The sequence below is a fragment of the Coptis chinensis genome, chromosome 2 (assembly GCF_015680905.1).
Source record: "Coptis chinensis isolate HL-2020 chromosome 2, ASM1568090v1, whole genome shotgun sequence".
Lineage (NCBI taxonomy): Eukaryota > Viridiplantae > Streptophyta > Magnoliopsida > Ranunculales > Ranunculaceae > Coptis > Coptis chinensis.
Window position 1 is genome coordinate 78,200,652 of NC_141457.1, and position 16,269 is coordinate 78,216,920.

Consider the following 16,269-nt stretch of genomic DNA (forward strand, 5'->3'; position numbering starts at 1 on the left):
TGCTACGTCGATTCTATGATAAGGAGTTAGATGGGGATTGATTCCACCTTAACTCGACTTAATCCTACTAACAAAGAATTGTCGTAATCCGAATTGAACTGCTTCGCAGAACAATCTGGTTACTCCTAATCCCTAATTACACATGGCATTTCTACCAATTCATAACTAGCATGCGAACGATTACACCCATTCTCATGGTGAACTAATCATTTCTAGAGTGGAAAGGAAATTACGACGACTCTATGATAATCGGAATCAAGCTTTCATCAAGGCTTCTCAACCCCCTCAAATGGAGGTTTAGCCGAGAATCATCACGCTATCATTCCCAATGGAATTTGAACAAGACATGATATAAAGATTTGAACTTTACTTGTTTAAACTCAATTCAAGACTACTCATGCAATAATTGAATTAAACTAATAATGACAATTAAGTAAATCTAAGGATTTAAGCTAATAAATAAATGAAAATGAAACTAGATTATCAAGAACACTATTTTATTAATCTAATGAATAATAAAACAATGATTCAAATACTAAATTAATAATCTACTTTGTTCTAAAGTAATTAATTAAACATGAAACTAGATTTAAAACAAGATATGAAAAACTAATTAATTAACTAATTGAAATTCTAAAACTAATTAATGGAGGCTAACTAATTTAGGTCTACCTATCTACCATTAACAAAGAGTCAAGCTCTTGTTTTTATACTTTTAGATCCAAAAATCGTGCATGGGCTTGGAGCCATGTTTTGGGCCAGAGAATCAGGCCCAAAACCCAATTCTTTCAGTCCAAAAAGGCCTCTTCAGCTGCAGTTGGCATCAACAGACTTTTCGTCCACTTCTACTCCTCTGATTGGGTCAAGGCTTAGATCATTGGAAAGCTCTTTCCGAGTCGGTGGTTTTGACATAAGGTAGGCCCAATTCCAAGGTCTGAGTCTAAAGATACGGCCTTCGGAAGTTCTGCTGACTTTGTGTGTTGTTTCTGCCCGCGTCGACTTTTCAGCTTTTGACCAGGCTTTAGAAAGGCTTTGTCTTCTTGAATCTTGGCCTTTAATCACGAACTCCTTAGAAACCGACCTTTGCTCCTTTATCTCGCTAAAGTGGCACATTTCTGCATAATGGACTTTGAAGCCCTCAAATGCATAAAACACGTGAATCGCGATTAACTCTTAATTATTACTCACATAATTGGTCTAAAAGTATGATGGTTAAGGGGTTAAAACTACAGTTTTGGGCTCTTATCAGTAATCAATATGATTACAGACATCTCAAATGACAAAACCTCAGGTCGGGAGAAGCGCGGAAGAGTGGGAGCAATCCAAGAAATCTACCACCTCTCACACAAAGCCGAGATGATCAACCCCACCGACCCCAAGAGGACAACAACAATTTCATTCACAGAAAAAGATCTAGACAAGGTGTACCTACCTCACAATGATGCCTTGGTAGTGCATGTCAAAATCAACGGTTGGACAGTCAAAAGAGTCCTCATCGATCCAGAGATCTCATGCGACATACTGTTATATCAAACATACAAGGACATGCACCTGCCGGACTCGGTGATGATAGAGTCCAATGCACCGCTCTATGGGTTCAACAGAGATTGTACAGATGCTATCGGAGACGTAATCCTACCAGTCTCCATTGGCAAAAAAGAGGACATGGTTAAAACTTCAACACGCTTCAGTGTGATCGATGTCAGGTCGTCCTACACTACCATTCTAGGACGCCGTTGGATTCACATAATCTAAGCAATTCCATCAACCCTACACCAGGTCCTACGATATCCCGATCCCAGAGGCATCATGGAGCTCAGAAGCAACCAATTAGAAGCTCATCGATGCAATCAGGTCAACACTACGACCTCACCCAAGCCTCAGGTCGTCGAAGCCAAGGACGTCCCAAAAAGGCAGGATCCTCAAACATCCATCCCTCCAGCAATGGCATCAGAAAAGCTCACAAGAAAATAAGCTCAGATAGAACCAGGAGAAAAAGTCAATTTGGGCACAACTGATGACCCAAAATTTGTTTATGTAGGGGTTGACTTAGACCCCAAGCTCAAGGAGCAGTTTGTCAAATTTCTATCTCTCAATAAAGATGTTTTTTCTTGGTCGTATATCGATATGCCAGGAATCAACCCTCAGGTCACTTGCCACAAGTTAAATGTAGATCCAACCATCAAGCCTATCAAACAACTACCTAGGAAGCTAGCACTCAAGTTTCAAAAAGCCATCAACGAAGAGATAGAAAAGCTCAAAAATGTTGGATTCATCAGAGAAGTCGAGTACCCGACTTGGCATGCCAACATAGTAGTCGTTCCAAAGAAGAATGGTCAGGTACGACTCTGCATAAATTTCACCAACGTCAACAAGCACTGCCCAAAAGACAGCTTCCCCCTACCAAGAATCAACATACTGGTAGACCAAACTTGCGGACATGAGCTTTTGTCATTCATGGACGCATACAATGGTGATAACCAAATACCACTTACAGCAGAAGATCAGGAAAAGATGTCCTTCATAACCGAGCAAGGTACGTTATGCTATAATGTCCTACCTTTCGGCTTGAAGAATGCAGGAGCGACCTACCAAAGACTTGTCACCAAAAATTTTAAAGACTTGCTAGGAGACATTATAGAGGTCTATATAGACGACATGGTGGTCAAAAGCGAAAAGGCAGGTGATCACATCTCCCTCCTACAAGAGGCCTTTGAACGACTTCGCCAAAACAAGATGAAGCTCAACCCAGCCAAATGCGTATTTGGAGTAGCCTCAGGGAAATTCTTAGGTTACCTCGTCTCACAAAGACGCATTGAAGCAAACCCAGAATAGATACGAGCTCTCCTTGAAATGGCAGAACCAACCACAAAGCAACAAATCCACAAGTTATCTGGCATGGTTTCAACCCTCAACAGGTTCATCTCAAGAGCATCTAACAAATGCAGACCATTCCTGCAAATACTCAAAAAGGGAGCAACATTCACTTGGATAGACGAGTGCCATAAAGCCTTCACCAACCTAAAAGCCTATTTATCAACTCCACCCATCCTGTCCAAACCAGAAGAAGGAGAAACACTAGGGCTATACATTGCAACTACCGACTTCCCAATCAGCTCAGTTCTCTTTCGCGAGCATGATGGAGTCAAAAAGTCGGTCTACTTCACCAGCAAGACGTTGGCAGATGCAGAAAAGCACTACTTTTCGATGGAGAAAGCAATGCTTTCTTTACTCTACTCAGCTCAAAAGTTCCGACCTTACTTCTAATCTCACAGCATCAAGGTCATCACTGACGTACCCATTAAATAGGTATTGGGTTCTAACAACAAAACAGACCGCATGGCCAAATGGACTGAAGAACTCGGAGAACATCACATCAAGTTTGTTCCCAGAATGTCTCGCAAAGGCCAGGTCGTTGTTGATTTCTTGGCAGATTTCCCCATCGAATACATCAACTGGGAACCCGAGCCAATCACTTCACTCCATCAACAAGCCACCCCAGACACATGGCACCTCCACGTAGATGGTGCATGCAATAACAGTGGTAATGGACTGGGGCCTGTATTAACTTCACTAGAGGGATCCCAGCTACAGAAATCAATCAAAATCGATTTCGCAACGTCCAACAACGAAGCAGAATATGAAGCATTAATCACAGGCCTCCGAATGGCACAACAACTACAAGTCTCAAAGCTTAAAGCTTACAACGATTCCCAACTAATCGTCAAGCAGATCACCAAAGAATATGTCACAAACGGAGCAAACTTGGCAAAGTATGCTCAAGTCATTTATGACATAATCAGCCCGTTCAAAACATTCTCCTTAGACCATATTCCTTGAGAGAACAACAGACATGCAGACAGCTTGGCTTTCCTAGCCTCCAAAACACAAGAGGCATGCCCAACCACAGTATTTCAACCTCCACCTACGTGACAAACATCCATTGGTAGGAGTCTCCACTTTATTCGTTTAATCAACAGAGCTAAAGCCCAATTTGCAATACCATGAATCAATGTACAGGCCCATTAACTCATGTGTCTAAGGCTGAACCTTAGCCACATGGCTTTCCACTAATGTACGTTAATTTATGTTCAAATTCGTTTCTTATCAAAGAGATAATTATTAGTTGAGAGTTATATTCTTTCATAATTACTCAAGCTATAAGAATACTTGAGTTACAAGGACTCTATATTCTACCTATATAAATACTAAACTATTTTTCATAAAGAACTACGTTCTTGAGACTTGATCCCATTGATAATTTGGGTACGTAGGCAACCACAAGGTACGGTCTTATCATTCCCCCGATCACCATCTTTTTTCTAATTACTTTTCTACGTTCTTCATCTCTTTCATTAACATTTAATGTTTTAATCATATTTGGTCGAAACATAATTGGCACCGTCAGGGGCTCGAAAAATGTGACCAAAACACGGAGAATATCAGAGAATATGACAGAGCAATGTCAATGATCTTCGACAGTATGAACCGGGTATGTCAGTATTTCTTATCAGTTATTGTGAACTTGTGATCAAGTTTGAAAGACTGATGAAAACTATATATTTTCCTGCCGTAGGTTAAAACGGCGGTAGTACGGGAGAAAGAAATTCACGAAAAGGCCGCGAAGAAAAGTTTCGTTCCGAATGAAGTCAACGCCCTAGAAGAAATAAAGAAAGTGAAGGAACTCAACCGACAATTGGAAGAAGCAAACAAAGCGTTAAGCGGAACCAACAGAGAGTTATAAGATGAAAATAAAGACTTAATCGAGCGGACGGAAGAAGCAGAGCAGATATCGTACGAAGAATTTGAGAAAGCCTATGAGATAATGGAAGAGCACAAACGCTTAAAAGTAGAGGTGATAGAATTGAAGTCACTCGTGGCGACCAAAGATCAAGAATTGAAACATGCGCAAAAAGTAGTGGAGAAAATTAACAAGCGGATGATAGATGTAAACGAGCGGCTTGACCAAGATCATGTGCAATGGCACATTGTGAATCGACCGTAAGACAATTGACAGAGAACCTAACAGAAATGGGAGATGAACTAGAACGTGAAAAGATAAATTACAAAGATTTGTACGAGTTGTATAAGCGAAGAACTGGTAAGGAACCATTGGATTTTTCCAAACCAATGATGATGTGATTGTGGGAATGTAATACCAAAGATTTAAAAATTCTGTTGATGAAAATAAAAATAAAGTATGTGTTGGCAATTGAATATCGTTGCGATGTCAAATAATATACCTGTGAAAAACTGACAATGTTGTTGAGTTATGTAGATGAAACGAAATAGAATGAAATGGCCCTAATGCTAACTTTAACTTTGCAAAAATAGACTAAGCGAGTATGAAAACGTTCAAACGCAAAATTGATGAAACGAAACGGGGTAATGTCGTCAGCTTGTGCCGTAGCGGTAGTAACGAACTAAGCGAGCGTAAAAATATTCAAACTTAGACTGACGAAATTAAATGTGATAACTTCGTCAGATTTTGTCGTAACGATAGTAACAGTCTAAGCGAGCGTAAAAACGTTCAAACTTAGACTGACAAAGCTAAATGTAGTAACTTCGTCTGATTTTGTCGTAACAATAGTAACGAACTAAGCAAGCGTAGAAACGTTCAAACTTAAACTGACGAAATTAAATGTGGTAATTTTGTCAGATTTTGTCGTAGCAATAGTAACGAATTGAGCGAGTGTAAAAGCGTTCGAACTTAGACTGACGAAATTAAACGTGATAATTTCATCAAATTTCGTCGTAACGATAGTAACGAACTAAGCGAACGTAAAAGCGTTCAAACTTAAACTGACGAAATTAAACGTGGTAATTTTGTCAAATTTTATCGTAGCGATAGTAACGAACTAAGTAAGCGTAAAAGCGTTTAAACTTAGACTGATGAAATTAAACGTGGTAATTTCGTCAGATTTTGTCGTAGCGATAGTAACGAACTAAGCGAGCATAAAAGCGTTCAAACTTAGACTGACGAAATTAAACGCGGTAATTTAGTCAAATTTTATCATAGCGATAGTAACGAAGTAAGCGAGCGTAAAAGCGTTCAAACTTAGACTGACGAAACTAAACGCGGTAATTTCATCAGATTTTATCATAGTGATAAAAGGTTCGCTAGAACCAAAATAATACCATTGGCACTGAAGTGACAGAACTATTTCTTTATTGATTACCGAGTCTTGAAAAATACAAAGATAATAACGAGAAATAAATGACTGAACTGGAAACAAACCAAAGATTGTATTATTATATTTTTTTTCCAGGATAACGGGAAAACAACAACTAAAATCTACTTATAGAACTTATGCAGATGAAACGCATTCCACGGCTTACCGAGAACATTCCCATCTAAATCTCGGAGAAAGTAAGATCCTTTGGTGGCGAGGTGATCAATAATGTATGGACCTGTCCAGTTTTCTCCAAATTTACTGGAATCTATCAACCTCGTCTTTCGACAAAGTACCCAGTCATCTTTCTTAAACACTTTAAGTCGAACTTTCTTATCATATTTTCATTTCATATCAACTTGATAACGAATTAACTATTGAAGACCAACATCTTTGGTCTCATCTATTAAGGCTTTGGCTTGAGCAAGTGATTAATCGTTTGACCCCAATTCCACGGCAGAAGTTCGTGTGGTTGGAGTCATCAACTCTGTAGGCAAGACCGCTTCCGTACCATAAGCAAGATTAAACGGAGAAAATCCCGTTGAATGCTTAGGTGTGGTTCGATAAGCCCACATAACTGTAGGAAGTTCCTTAACCCAATTTCCTTTGGTCTGTTGAAGTCGTCGCTTGAGCATTGCAAGAATGGATTTGTTAGTAGCTTCAGCTTGTCCATTAGCTTGAGGATGGTACGGTGCCGAGAAATTGTGACTAATCTTTAAGTCAGAACAAAATTGTCGAATTTCTTCAGCATCAAATTGTTTGCCATTGTCGGAAGTCAATGATGTTGGAATACCGAAACGACAAACAATGTCATGCCATAAGAACTTTTTAACATCTGAAGCATGGATCTGGGCTAAGGGCACAGCTTCAGCCCACTTGGTAAAATAATCAGTTGTGACGAGTAAGAAAAGAACACGGCCAGGAGCTTTCGAAAGAGGATCGACAATGTCAAGACCCCACTTCGCAAACGGCCAAGGGCTCAAGATTGGATGAAGTTCCGTTGCTAGAAGAGTTCCCATATTAGCATATTTCTGACAAGGAACACACTTCTCAGACAACCACTTAGTATCATTTTGCATCTATGGCCACCAGTACCCTTGTGTCATTGCTCTATGAGCGAGATTTCGCTCCCAGGAGTGGTTTCCATATAGGCCTGAATGAATTTCCGCGAGGACGAGTAAACCTTCAGCTCTGCTGAGACAATGAAGCATATGGTTAAGACTTGTGCCTTTGCGATAAAGTTGCAAAAGATCGTTCGAAGTCGAGATGAGACAATATTTCCAAGCATCGCGTTTGACACGATCACCTACTTTATGATCGGGAGGCAAGATGTGATAATGTAAATATGTGATATAAGGAAGACGCCAATCATCCTCATCACAAGGCGTAAGCGGAAAACTTAGCTCTATATCAGGAATTTCTGGAGCATTGTCAGATTCATGATCATCGTCGGTATGGACCAAGACAATATCATTGACAGGATCAATGGGGTCATCTGATAGCATAAGTTGTGGATCAAGTGTTTTCTCTGCACCGACAGCTTGATTATCAAGATCACGCTTGCGCTTCCGAGTCAACATAGGAGATATCAAATTGGCATGACGTGATTCGTCAGAAAATGTCTGGATGAAAAAACAACTCTGAGTGATGTACATATCGCGCAAATCCTCGATGGACAGATTGATAATCGGATCCTTTTGAAATTCAATGATAATCTGGCGAGGCTCATCTGACTTAACTGCTGCAGATAAATATGCGAGAGAATCAGCATGTCGTACATCATGGCGCGGATGCTGCACAATACTGATAGATTCAAAATTTCGAGCAATCCGATAAATTAAGTCCACATAAGCCGCCATTCTCTCGTCATGAGCTACATACGATCCTCCAAACTGGGTAGGGACTAACTTAGAATATGTAAATAATCGTAACTTAGTCGCCCCCAAGTGAAGAGCAGTGCGAAGGCCACAAATGACAGCTTCATACTCGGCCTCATTATTTGAAGCATCAAAACCCAAATGCACTGACTTCTCAATTTTTTCTCCATTCGGTTGTAAGATTACACAACCAATACCTGAGCCAGATTTATTATGCGAACCATCAGTATAAACAATCCAGCAATCGGCAGATACATCTGATAAGTGTGGCAAGTCATCGCCCCTATGAGGTAATGGCGTGTTGTCGACAATATTTTCTTCGTCTAGTAATGCATCAGACATAGGAATATCATCAATAGGAAAATCGGCCATTAGCGAAGCCAAAACTTGTCCTTTCTCAACTGTGTGAGTTTCAAAAACAATGCTATAAGCACTAAGGTAACTTTCCCATTCTGCGAGGCGACTTGATTTCTGGGCATTGCGAAAAAGTTTTCGCAGTGGATATTTGGTATAAACTTTGACAACTCGTCCCTGGAAATAAGGCTTAAGACGTCGTGTAGCATGAACCAAGGCTAATGCAATTTTCTCTACTCGAGAATACCTTGTTTCAGCCATTGTAAGAGTCTTGTTAACAAAGAATATAGGACGACCATCGTCACCGTTGACAAATAAGACAGCGCTTACAACATGATCAGTAGCGGCTAAATACAGACCTATAGGCTGCCCCGTTGCTGGACTAGCAAGAATTGGAGGTTGGACTAAGTATGCTTTCAATTGACAAAATGCAAGTTCACAGTCCTCTGTCCAAATTGATGCATCTTTCAATGTTTGGAAAAAAGGACGGCATCGATCAGAATACCGAGAGATAAAGCGATTTAGGGTAGCCAAGCGTCCTGTAAGTTATTGAATCCCTTTCTTTGACGTCGGAGAAGGCATTTCAAGGATAGCCCGAATCTGATCTAGATTTGCTTTAATTTCGCGTCTAGTCATCATGTATCCTAAGAATTTACCAGATGATAAACCAAAAGAACATTTAGTCGGATTCAAACGCATGTTGACACTGGAGAGTCTGTCGAAAACAGCTTGCAAATCATGAAGATGATCATGTGATTCTGTAGATTTGACAACCATGTCATCGATGTATGCTTCGACTGTCTTTCCAAGTAGATCAGAAATAATGGTGTTGACTAGCTTTTGATATGTGGCCCCAGCGTTTTTTAGACCTAAAGGTATTACCTGGTAACAATAAATTCCTTGGTCTGTGATGAATGCAGTTAACTCTTGGTCCTCAATGAATAGCGGAATCTGATGATAACCAGAATAAGCATCCAAAAAAGACAAACGCTGAAAACCAGATGTGGCATCGACCATTTCAGATATACAAGGCAACGGATACGGGTGAATCTGACATGCTTTATTGAGATTCGTGAATTGATACAAACACGTAATTTGCCATTCTTTTTAGGAATTGCGACTACATTTGACAGCCATGTTGGATAAGTCACAGGTCTTATATAATTAACAGACAAGAGACGGTCAATTTCTTCTTTCACTTTCATCTTTCTATCGGGGGCCATCCTTCGGGGCTTGTGTCAAACCGGTTTTGCATTGGGATTAATGTCGAGTTTATGACAAGCCACAGAAGGATCTATACCAAGCATTTGCTCTATTCGCCAAGCAAAAACATGACTATTCTTCCTCAATAACAAAATAAGCTCTTGTCTCTTCGCTTCTGGAAGTTCGGCTAAAATAAAAGTCATCTCTTCAGGGAGTTGGCTAATTTGAACTTCTAAAAGTGGATTGACGGTCGGGGGTCCTTCAACATTTCTATTGGCAGAGTAAATTGAAGGTCCCGGATGTTGTAATTGCTATTTGACGGTGTTGGAACTCAGAATAGTTCATCCAACAATTTCAGACTTCTTATAATCATCGAGAACATTGTCGTGGAAAATTAGAGATGCAAGTTGATCGCTGTGCACTTTACAGACTTTTTTTTATTGAATGGGAACTTAATGGCTTGATGATATGTTAAGACGACAGCTTCCATATAATGAATCCAATCGCGACCAAGGATAACATTATAAGGGGATTTACAATCCATTAATAGGAAATCACTATTGACTTCCTTCTGCATAAGAGTGACCGGGAGAGAAACTTTTCCAACGCAATGAGTAGCGGTACCATCAAAACCAAAGATAGGCGCATTTTTAGGAGTAACCAAGTTATCAATAAAAGGAATACTGTGATAACACCCAGAAAACATGACGCTAGCTGAACTACCAGTGTCGATCATTAGACGTTGTATGCGCATACAGCTGATATACGCAGTTATCACGACAGCATCATAATGAGGAACATGCATCATACATCGTTGTGTTGTTTGTCTGTCTTGGTCTTCGTTCGCCCTATTTCTGGTGAAACATTTTTTGTACAATTCGCTATTTGTGCTTGGCAAGCTCAACACTAATTCTCGCTTTGTTAATTCTGTTCCATCTTCTTTTTCACTATCGCTATCGCTGCCAAATATTGCATTTTTTAGTCTCTTACTCCTGTTCTCCATTTCACTATGTGTCTCCCTGGACCTGTTAGGCCGTCATTCGATACCCCCATAGTTTTTGAAATCAACAATATCATCAACGTAGCTCAGATCTACCAATCTTTTGTTGGAAATTTCATTAAAGAAAAAACGAAGGTTATTCTCCACTTCCTTGTCCAGTTTAATTTCTGGTAGTATACTCGCGTTTTCTATTAGACACAAAATAACTCACATTAGTCAACAATTTACTCGTAGTACAATTTTCATTACTTAAGTTTTGGCTTACATCAAAATTTGTTCGGCACTTTAAACTCTGTCGGATTCCAGTTCCCTCGCAAGCGATACAAAAATCGATCCCATCCGGTATATATTTTCGGGAACCCTTTAAATCTTCTGTTTGGATTCTTGAATTCAACTTCAAATTTTATATACCCTTTCGTCAGTATGACTTTCGGTTGTATCAACGCGAAGAATTCTTGTGCCCCGAACCTTCTGTTAAATTCACTTTGTAAACGGTGCGCTCGCGTAAAGATTAACCAGAACGAAATTGGCAGTTGTCCCGGTGCAATTTGCCACCACTCCAATAATTGCGCAATTTCTTTACTTAACGGAATTGCACTCCCGCAATTTAATTGTGAGTATGCCATTACTATTTCATCTTCTTCGACTTTCGTTTCAAATTTGTACACTTCGTCCATCTTAAATCTCTTGAGTACTAACAATTTTTGTATTTCCTTAAGTGACCATTGCCGCAGCTTCGTGTATTGGCTGTATCTGTCACTTTCTTTCCACCTCACCAAGTCTACGATCGTCATCAAGTTTTTTTCTGCTCGATTATCTTTTGCCCGTATAATACGGTCGTTTATAACCTACCTAAAAAAAACAAAAAAAAAAATCGGGTCCGATAGGTCAAAAACCGGGTTCACTTGATCCAAAAGGGTGCCAAGTTAAAGAAAAGCAGGTACGGTGCCCTTCCTTTACTGATGCTACACCGTATCATGTTGGTTAATATTAGTTTTTTGAATACTAACGCCATCAGTATCGCCATCATGAAGTGTCTTCCACACCAGACCATGAAGAGGTTCACTCCAACAACCAACGTTAGTAATTTTTGTCGCCACCATATGTTCCATGCAAGGAATTCCTGAGGAAAGAGTTCAACAGTTCAACGGCCATAAAAAAAAAAAACAACAAAGATAACGCCAAAAGTTTACTTACCACAATATAATCGGAATCCAAGATGCGCTAAAAGGTGAATTTTCCGTAGTCATGTCCCTTCTTGATGAGTTCAACTCAAGCCCAAGCAAGCTGTTTAAATCTCGAGCTGGTGGACTGGGTTTAAATTTCATCAGTGCTACTAGAGTTGTATTATTTGATCCAGATTGGAATCCTGCTTGAGCCTTACAAGCCCAGGATAGGTTGTTTTCGCTATGGGCAAAGACGACATGTTGGGGTTTTTTTTTTTTTTTTTTGCTCGCTGCCGGTTCCCTTGAAGAACTTGTGTATACACACCAGGTATATATATAGAAGCTCTCAAATCTTGTTGTATCAAGCAAGATGCAAAACAATATTTTGAAGGCGTCCAAGTAACAGGGTGAGCTTTTTGAATTAGCAATTTATTTCGTGATCTCTCCGACCAGCTTTTTACTGGTGCGATAATTAAGAAAGGATGAAGAAGATGAGGAGCAGGGGCGGACCCAGCATTTCAACTCTATCCGGGCTAAACAACGATAACCAGTCTTAAACAAAAAAAAATAATAGGCACATTCCAAAGAAACAAATGAAACACCAGAATTCACAACTAACCAAATATATATACTAATTCATCAAAATATCTAATCAAGTTCGACTACAAATCTATTTAAAAAGCAAAACTACTTAAATGGTATTTTGCAGGTCTTGCGGGCGTCAAAATCATCTATTACCAAATTCAGATCAATATCATTAGCAAAATCTCTTTCAATATAGATGACCATTGAATCTGCAAGAAATTCATCCTCCATCTTGTTTTGAAGCTGTGTTTTGATAAGTTTCATGGATGAGAACGCCCTTTCTGTAGTTGCTGTAGATATGGGAAGAGTAAGTACAAGACGAACCAATCTATCAATCAAGTGGTAAGACTTCGACTTTCTAGTTTCAACTAATCTTCTACACAGCTCAGACATCGTGGACATATTATGGAAAACTGAATTACGACAAACATCAATCTCATAGTGTTGCAGCTGAGTTCTCAATATAAGTAACTCTTGATCACTGAAATCTCGAAAGTAAAATCTCTCAGCAAGACTGCAAATATCATCAATCCTAAATGATCTGAAAGCATCTTTAGGGGTCAAAGCAAAGCTAAGAGTAAAAAGCTCTATTGTTTCCTTGGTGAATCTACTTTTCAACTCCATTAACTGAAAATCTATGGCACTGTTATATATATCAACACAATACCGATGCTCAAACGTTATGCAATCATGTTGCTGACAAAAACGACCCGTGCCCATCGTATAATGTGCATCCATATCAGGCATATCAATGTTATTCTTCTTGCAAAACAAGTCAACTTCACAAAAAAAAGTGCTCCAACCATCATCTCTCAGGTTTTGAAGGAGTACTTTTGTGGTAGAGACTAGATGCATAGCGTTAATAATGTCTTGAGATTGATCTTGCAGAGCTTTGCAAAGTATGTCAGTGATTCCCATAGTCTTATGTAGCAAATGTAACATGAAAACAAACTCAAACGATCTAAGTGCAATAAGATTACCCTTAGCTTCCCCCCGGTTAGAATTAGTTGATCCGTTTTTTGTGTTGTTCTCAAGAACACGAGAAAGTGCACTAAATGAAACTATCAAACTCTTTACAGATCGAAAATGGGAGCTCCAACGAGTAGACCCAGCTCTCTACAATGTCATAATCTGATTCTCCCCCCTTCCTGTCTCCAGTTCACCATAATCAATCAATTTTTGAATTTTTTCGACTTGAACAACTAGTAACTCAGCTTGGCGCTTAGGAGAAGCCTTAAAATAATTGACAATTGTACCCAACTTCGAAAAAAAAAACAACCAAATATCTTATACATCTTTAGCAGCTGCAACCAATGCTAATTATAAACGATGAGCGAAACAATGCACGTAATACGCACTAGGGCACTCCTTAAGAAATAAAGCTTGCAATCCATTCCAAGCACCCCGCATGTTGCTAGCACCATCATACCCTTGACCCCTCATATCATCAACAAAGAGATTGTTCTGAACAATAATATCACATATTTCATTCTTGAGGGTTTGTGAACAAGTGTCATCAACACAGACAACATCTAAAAACCGTTCACGTACAAAACCATCATAGTCGACAAATCTTAATACAATAGCCATTTGTTCTCTATTTGAAACATCTTGTGATTCATCAACAAGAATACAAAACTTAGCATCTCCAATTTCCTCGCGAATCTTACCCCTCACATGATCACTAATAATATTCAAAAGCTCTTTTTGAATATTCGGAGAAGTATATGTGGCTTTTTCAGAAGCACTATCTAAAACACGATCAATATCAGGATCCAATTCAGCTAAGAACTTAATAAATTCAAGAAATTTTCCATGATTACTTGACTTGATTGATTCATCATGTCCTCTAAGTGCACAACCTTGTAATACAAGCCATCGGAGAGTCCGTAAAATAGTTTTCAACATAAACCTATTCTTCACTACCTCCTGTTTGTATTGGGCATTTAAAATATTACCAATGTGTCGAGATGAATTCACTAGATCCTCACAAGTAGCTACAGTAGACATATGAGCGGAACAAGGGCCTCCAACATGTTGCAACAATGCACATTTAACTCCACAATGAACTCTCTTCCAACTTCGACATCCATTAACAACAAAATTAGAACGTCTAGAACTAAAGACAAAGCAAAGAAAACAGAAAACACTATCTTTTTCTTCAAAATATTCTAGCCAAGGAAAATCGTCAAACCAATGACTATTAAAATACCGGTTTTGTTTTCCATCAATGGTGGGCGGATATTCATCGAGTCTAGAATGAAGTGGCCCCAATATGACATAAGCTCGTCTGATCTCGTCACGCTGATTAATAGGATATTCACTTATTTGACGGGGTAACCCCGGGTCACGTACCAAAGAACTAGTAACACCGGTTTGACTAGATTCAATCCCTTGAGAATTGGGACGAACTTGTTCAATGGGTTCAACTCTTTGGAACTTTGAACGACCTTGATCATCCTTTTCAATAGTACTAGCAACATTGGATGTGTCGGCCGTTTCTTTTGGTTTAAAAAAAGAATCTATCTTTCGCACTCCCTTCGACATTGAACGTCTAAAAAAAAAGAAAAAAAATCACACATTTATCTATAACTGTTTGATGAGAAGCCTAAATGAGAATTACATGGTTTCAATACACTTGCACAAAAAGATCCTACCCAATACCCATGGAAGAGGTAGAAATGGTTTTGCAATTTATGAAATATTTTATTCACCCAATTCTAATTCAAACAACCATAACAAGATTATACTATAATCTGAGCAACTCATGCAACTGAAATCTATCAAAAACAACAACTAAACCAATGTAACAAATGAACAACAAATCTAATTACCTGCCAATGAGCCAATCTCGATAGCAAAATCACCACGAATAGTTCTAGGAGCGGACTCAAAAAGGTTAGTTACTCGTTGCTCCAATAATCTTTTGACCAGTAAGATAACTGTAAGAGTAATAACAACATTCAAAATTCCAACCATATATATTGTAATAATAATAATAATAAGCGGAACATACCTTCGAAGTTTGAACGAGTCAATGTGTAAAAAGCTTGAGCCAGTGAGCCTTATAATCAATATCTGAGAATCATATATCTGAATATCATAATAGAAGAATCAAGATTCAAGAGACTGAAGAAAGAGAGAAAGTGGGGATTCGTACTTCGTAGTCGTAGAGTCGGTCACTACTAAAAAAAAATATATTATGACACTTGATTTTTATCTATCTTGACGGTTTTGTTGAAAATCGTCAAGATAGGTGTCTCAGTGATATTTTTATGATGGATCTTGTAGTATTATGTCGTGTATAACACAGACGTCAAGAAAATATGAGAATTTTATGACGGTTAAGATTTGTTTTCTTGATGGCTTTTAAGTAAACCGTCGTACTAAGATTTTTTATGATGGTTACCAACAATTTTATGTTCATAGTACCATAGGTGTGAGAATAATAATGACGTACTTGGCAAAACCATCAGCTCGCACATTTTTCTAAACCGTCAATATTTTCTAAGTCGTCAATAATATAAGAGCTGGTTTTCGATTTTGGGACCCCTAAAAGTTTTGTTTAGAGTCAAGCGTCATACTGAGAGTCTCGTTGGCATACGAAAAACCAAACCAGCTAAGCATGTGTTAGGTCATGCAACTTCAAGGGGCAGCTCTTGTAAATGTATTCCTCAGTTTTATTGACTGCTTCGTCTCTTCCATCAACACCAAATTGAAGAAGAACAAGCAATAACCCAAACTGCACCGCCCCCACCAAAACTTCTTCTTCATCTTCTTCTATAACTGTAGTACTGCCGCTCCATTCTCATCCACAAATATTGATTCGGATTGCTGTCTCTCTCTCTCTCTCTCTCTCTCTCTCTCTCTCTCTCTCTCTCTCTCTTGTTCATTTATCCTTGAATAATTTT

The 16,269-nt window shown here is 38.9% G+C and overlaps 2 protein-coding genes and 1 pseudogene across 2 annotated transcripts; all 3 read right to left on the reverse strand.

Annotated features, from left to right (window-relative positions):
- Window positions 1–6,295: 6,295 nt before the first annotated feature.
- LOC147518020 (uncharacterized) lies at window positions 6,296–9,421 on the reverse strand. Its single transcript, XM_086593781.1, has 5 exons — window positions 9,061–9,421; window positions 8,237–8,850; window positions 7,634–8,065; window positions 6,980–7,204; window positions 6,296–6,505 (listed from the first exon to the last, which is right to left on the reverse strand). The coding sequence occupies exons 1-5, from the start codon at window positions 9,419–9,421 to the stop codon at window positions 6,296–6,298; spliced, it is 1,842 nt and encodes a 613-aa protein (XP_086449907.1).
- A 3,039-nt stretch (window positions 9,422–12,460) lies between these two features.
- Window positions 12,461–13,276, reverse strand: LOC147518021 (uncharacterized). Its single transcript, XM_086593782.1, has one exon. The coding sequence runs from the start codon at window positions 13,274–13,276 to the stop codon at window positions 12,461–12,463; it is 816 nt and encodes a 271-aa protein (XP_086449908.1).
- A 369-nt stretch (window positions 13,277–13,645) lies between these two features.
- LOC147518022 (uncharacterized) lies at window positions 13,646–14,905 on the reverse strand (annotated as a pseudogene).
- Window positions 14,906–16,269: the final 1,364 nt, after the last annotated feature.